The sequence below is a fragment of the Plectropomus leopardus genome, chromosome 7 (assembly GCF_008729295.1).
Source record: "Plectropomus leopardus isolate mb chromosome 7, YSFRI_Pleo_2.0, whole genome shotgun sequence".
Lineage (NCBI taxonomy): Eukaryota > Metazoa > Chordata > Actinopteri > Perciformes > Serranidae > Plectropomus > Plectropomus leopardus.
In genome coordinates this window covers 23,075,013-23,081,013 of record NC_056469.1, presented here as the reverse complement: position 1 = coordinate 23,081,013, position 6,001 = coordinate 23,075,013, and the positions used below count along the sequence as shown (strand labels likewise).

At 39.1% G+C, this 6,001-nt stretch overlaps 1 protein-coding gene across 4 annotated transcripts; it reads right to left on the bottom strand.

Annotated features, from left to right (window-relative positions):
- Window positions 1-1,237: 1,237 nt before the first annotated feature.
- Window positions 1,238-5,776, bottom strand: pafah1b3. Of its 4 annotated transcripts, none has more exons than XM_042490802.1 (6): window positions 5,699-5,776; window positions 5,325-5,422; window positions 4,529-4,618; window positions 4,287-4,403; window positions 4,005-4,127; window positions 1,238-2,798 (listed from the first exon to the last, which is right to left on the bottom strand). In XM_042490802.1, the coding sequence occupies exons 2-6, from the start codon at window positions 5,403-5,405 to the stop codon at window positions 2,538-2,540; spliced, it is 672 nt and encodes a 223-aa protein (XP_042346736.1). In that variant the 5' UTR covers window positions 5,406-5,422; window positions 5,699-5,776; the 3' UTR covers window positions 1,238-2,537. The 4 variants fall into 4 exon arrangements, with proteins under 4 accessions (XP_042346736.1, XP_042346738.1, XP_042346739.1 ...); XM_042490804.1 differs by having other exon boundaries at window positions 5,325-5,418; window positions 5,699-5,760; XM_042490805.1 differs by lacking the exon at window positions 5,699-5,776 and adding an exon at window positions 5,542-5,684.
- Window positions 5,777-6,001: the final 225 nt, after the last annotated feature.

The following is a 6,001-nucleotide window of genomic DNA, read 5'->3' as shown; positions in this document are numbered from 1 at the left end:
GAAGCATGCCCAACCAGCACTTTTTCCAGTGGGTGACTGTGAATAACAGAAAACGGGTACCTGTGCCAAAAAAAGTGATTGTAGTTCTGAGTTATGGCTTGCTTTAGTGTGAATGTGAGAGACTAACATGATACTGACCTGAAGCAGGATACCAAATGTGCCTCCGTTTTTAAGTTTCAGGTGAAACTTTGCTTACAGTGAAACCTTGAAATTAAACACCTCGCCACAGCCACACTGTTCAATGAAAATTCAAGTTTTTTACAATTTTTCATCTGAAAGGTCTTTAGATGGCACGGAAGAAAATTGAAGTCGATGAGATTATATCTGAGCGTGTAGCGTCTTTAAGCATCACCCCTGAAACTATGGCCAAAAAAATCCAGTTAAGTTGCACAGTTAATTGAAAAGTTTGCACCGACAGAGTTGTTTTTTATTTATTTTTTTTTTTAGTTTTGGGATGTTACATGTCCCTCGCTAATTCTGGACATCTATTGAATTGCACCATGGGTGCTGATTTGTTAAGTTTTGTACAGGGCACCGCTGAGCCTTTTGAATACTCAAGCGCAAAACCCATGAATATAAAAAATTTCACCACTTCTGATGCGCGTGCAAAATTCTGCCATTTTGAGCACATTTAGCTCCTCAAAAATATGATTAATTGCACAAAATAATAATTTCTAACACCGTTGGATGGTTTGGTACGTCACATATTCTGTCTTTGGTATGCATCTGTTAGAATCAACATGGGAGGAAACTGAGACGTCAAAATGATACTTGTGCTCTTAAAACTTGGTTGGAGTCCTGGTAAAAGCATTTAATTCCAAAAAGGCGTCTTACGATCAATCACAATTAAGAATGCTTGTTATCCGCCCCTCAACACCACTGTTATGAACATGCCACTAACTGTCACATGTAAGATCATGTTTGCTATAAGTAACAGCCAAAATTTTAAGTATAAGGTATCGTATTATGTGTGATGACTGTTGTTGCAGCTTAAGGTCGAGACGAGACTTGTTCACCCTCCTTGGGTTTCAGAAAAGCTGGCTAACAACTGAGACCAGAGCAAAACAAGTCGACCGTAAGAAATAGATCTCTGTGTATATAAACTCTTAATGAACCTGCTGCTTAGTAACCAGCCATGAGGCAAAAAAAAAGTAGCGCTGCATCAATGACAATACGTCAACATCTCTTACTCAATGTCAGCACACAGATCTGATCAATCAATCAAGAGACACTGAAACTGTTTTTCATCTTTAATGCATTCTTCCACCATTTACACAATCAGCCATCCTGAAGCATAATTCAAGTCCTGCGACACAATCCTTGTCCAAGAGGCTCAGAAGCATTTTAGTGTAAAGTAAAGCTTTTTTTTGAATATTCTGATTGGCCATTATGTTGCAGATATTAAACTTGAAGCACTAGTGACTTTAGATATATCTATACGACTTCACGACCTACTCAAATACATCTATGTTTGCAACAAACACGGCCTCTCAAAACCTGTCGCTGTTACAATAGGTGAAGCAAAAAGGTACACGGACAATAATGAGACCTGTGACATGATAAAAGGCAAGTAAACAGTGATGGTCAATCATAAACATTTGGTCATTCAAATTAACATATACATAAACAAAAGACACCACAACAAAGAAAATAAAGCTATCGCAAAAATAAATGTAACCCATAGTGAAAGTGAGAAACCAAAATGACGAATTACAGCAATTTCAAGGTTAGGGCAGTAATAGTATGTTGTATTTTTTTTGTTTGTTTGTTTTTACCAGACATATTCTGGCACCTAAAGAGTCAAAGTCTCACACTCTTTCCCTACTTGTACCTGTTCTAGTAGCCTCGGGTGGACAGAGCATTTTGTTCTAGGTTTTCTTCTTCTGGAAAGCAGATATCTGTCGTTACTGTAAGGTAAATTATTACTCTTATAGTCTCATGTGAGCTGTACATGTAAGGGCGAGATCTGGGGTGCAGCTCTAAAATAAAGTTTTTAACAAGGTGCAGCAACTAATGTTTTGACCTACAACATATCTTCATTTGAGTAAAAAGTTGCATCTTTTTTAAAGCTTTATTCATGAGCACTGGATTTATTTACAGTGTTTTCCAGAGTCATCCCTTCATGTTTCATTTCACTGTTTGGCTCTGATCCCCGTGGTTGACTGACGGGAGTTCCCGGTATCATATTCATCATTTGTATCGTGACAGAGAAATGAAGTAATCCTTCAATGGAAAAACACCGGGAACCAAAAGCTAGTGGAACAGGTGCTGAGCGGGAATCGAGGCAAGTCTTTATCTTTTTATAATGCAACAAATTTGATTTCAGACTGTATCATAAACACAAAAAGCTTTATGGTCCCATTATCTGTAACAGTGGTCACCAACCCTGGCCATGGAGAGGACAAATAATGAGTGCAGCTCTTAGCCCCAAATAACTGATTCTATCTATCCTTTAAGGTGATGACAGGCTGAGCGTGAGGCTCTCTGGAAACAGGGATGATGACCACTGTTGTAGTGTAAGTTTGTGGCCTGGCTGCTCAGTTCTCAGCAGGTTTATCGAGCATAGACTTGAGGTGGGCGTGCAGGGGTTCGCACACCGCCTGGTATCCCTGAGGAGTCAGGTGAAGGTAATCGTACATGTCCTGATGGGAGATGCTGCCATTGGAGTGGACAAAGCCCGGGTCCACGTTGAGGAAAGAGGCATGGGGGAGGGACAATACAGCCTCCTGGACCATCTTGTTCACCTTGGCATTTCGGTCCCGCAGAGGGTTTGGCGATTTACCTCTGGGCAGTACACCCTGGAAAACAGGTGTATGGTTATAAGGTGGAAAACTCCTTTGGATTTTTAGTAATAGTTCACGAAATAAAGGCCTCAGTGTAATAAAATGTTTACTGTCTGAAGGAAAGTTTCCCAACATTAAAACTTCAAGGCAACATTAAAGGCTTAATCAGGCATCCACGTTTTAGTTGAAATACCAATGAAGTTTGAAGCCCCATCGAACACACAGCGCCTACACATGGAGTGAAATCTCCATGAAAAGTGCGCTATAAATTTATTTTTATTTTTTAATGTAACGGACCTAATTCCTTTCTAACAAAATTGTTGCTCAACAGTTGGAAACACTATGACCTTTTTTGTTTGTATTTTTTACACATCATTATGAGTATTCCAATTTGTATAACACCTCTTTATCCTTTTAAAACAAGATTCACAACTTGGATTAATTTTTATGCAAACTTGTTTTGATTATTTTGATAGGTGGACCCTTTCGGACTAAACGAATATAAATAATCAAGGAATTGATGCATATTCGAACTTTGTGACCATTTCAGAGGTAATGAGTCCCCACTTTTTTCTTTTCCCATATTAACCATGCTGGTATATCTAATCTAATCACCTCATGATGACAACAGCAACCTTTCTTTTTCTTTTAAATGCCTTTCCCTTTGTATCAGTCTGTGTCTCTCTGAATTTTGAGATTTTCACGGGTTCGAGACTGTAGCACAGGTGGAGCCCTCCGTGAGTTTAAAAAAACCAAAAACGTTCATTTTCCATGTGCCTGAAATTCTGTTGCTCCATCTGTGACCAAAGTACACTCTGCACTCCGAGAGTGATGTGTGTGCATATAAATATATATATATATATATATTTTAACAGCGCTCCAAATGAATGGTCCGGCAGCATAAATAGAAAATCTATTTGTGGTGGCAGGTGTTTTAATCGTGGCATGCTGCCACAAATAAATGAATGTTTGGGGAAACACTGCCACAGCTGGCTAGTTAAAGGGACTCAGCGTACAATCGGGGCTCTGCTTTCACATAAAACTTTACTGTGTTCCAAACACTTCACATACATTCGTCCGTCAGTCACAAAGCTAAGATGGAGCTAAAAGGGTTGACATCACTGTGCAGTTTGATGGTTGTATGAACTTCATTTGTCATTTTCAACAGACATGCGGGTAGATTAACATTTTCCTAAAGGAATGCATCAAAATAAAACCTACGAGTACGAGCGTCTGGGCATGGGGGAGCTTGTTCTTGATGACTTGGATAATAGCCATGATGCCTTCACAGATCTGTTCAGCAGTGTGACCATGATTGTTAGTGCCTACCCACAGCACCACAACCTAAAACGACAAAAAAGAAACACACATGACTGAGCACATGTCATTGACGGTTAAGGGTCAAAATACCTAGAGCTGGAATTTTAGCAAAAAGCACAATGAGTCTACTGTGTGAATAAACAAGCATGATCATGTTCTCTCTCTTTTGGCGGTGATTTGGACCTTTGGGCTGATGTTATCCAGTTCGCCATTCATCAGTCTCCACAGCACGTGTTGTGTTGCATCACCACCCACTCCAAAATTGAGGGCATGCAGAGGAGAGAACAGCTGCCGCCATATCTGCACACAAACCACAACAACAAACCCTCCGTGTGATGTAATATAAGTTTACACAATATTTAAAGCGCTCATAGAAGATCATTAAGAGAACAAGACAAGCTATCAGTGTGTGATTCGTGTTTTACCGCAAACTGGTGCATGAGCTGAACAAGCGAGTCTCCAACAAACAGAACATCAGGCTCTTTATCTTTGCTGTCAGACACAAAGCGGTTATGCTACAAATAGACAGAAAAAAAAGACACAGACTTAGAAATCACCCTTGACTTTACGTGAGAAATGCAGACTCATAAACTCACTTTTAGATATGCCCAGAGGAAAACATTTGCTGCCCACAATAGTCTTTTCTTTGTCTCATCAGAAATCAGTCAGGTTCTTATTTGGAGATTACTACATTTTGATCTGTTTCTAATTTCTGAAAATTAAGCAGGCTCTCTTTTAAGACAATCAAATTTCATTTTTAATCTTACTGTAATTTCAGATCTGATTATTTCAGACAAATTAAGATTACTACAGCAAGACAGGAAAAGGAGCATTTTGAGATCTTAAATTGGGATCTGGCTGAGACAAGAGGAGGGCTATTTCTTAGGAATGAATGTATTATGAATGAAAAAAAAAAGGTCAAAATCTCATATTGAGCTCAGTTATGTCTAGGACAAATAGATATTTGGAATTGTCCTTCCCTCTGGGTGGACATTGGAGGACAATAGCTACACTGACCATACAGTTATAACCTACACAATCACAATACATGACAGCTAATTAACTATTAATGTGTTTTGTTTTCACTTTGGATGCACAAAACTTAGCATTAGCGACCATGCAGACTAGCAAAACCTCAGAAATCATGGCTGTTATACTAGCTATGTAAAGCACCAGGATCAAGTGATAAAAAACCCATAATAATAGTATTATTTCACACACCAAAGACATCCATCGTCCATCTCCCTGGGTGTCTTGACAGGGGGTGGGTGTGGCGGCTGGGTTTGGTTCTCCTGCACTCATGACTTGTCTCTATCTGTCTTGGGAAAACAGTCACGTTTTTAGTAATTTTTCACAACGGAAACAATCCTTTAAATCAATACAGTATAGCTATAATTGCATGCTAAAGAGGTTGCTAGAATTAGCCACAGTAGCTAACCTAGAAGCACAAGATAGATGTAGTTTAAAAGAGAGATACCGGCCACACGACTAACACAGATTGTTATTAAAGTATGCGCGTTTGTATTGTGCAAAAGTGAAAAGGCAGAGCTTTGTATAGAAGCAAAAATTTCAAGATATTACAGAAAATAGGATACCATGTAATCAAAAAATCGTCATCTCCTAATTCAGTTTCAGGAAGTAAATTTTCACTATAGTTGCCAGTACCATTGCTGATCATGGGCAACAACATATACTTTTTCGTGCGTTTTAGAATTATATTACACTTTATTAGTACTATGTGATTGACGTTGATTGTGAAAGCACATCTCGTGGAGAAATTAATTAAATTGAGCTTTGTTTAAGTGAAGAAGCATATAAAAGATGAGGTAGCCCCCCCTCCCTCGTCTGTGTAAGTGGACTCGCCCTGCTCGTTGGTGTTCGTGGGAGTTGCTGCTGCG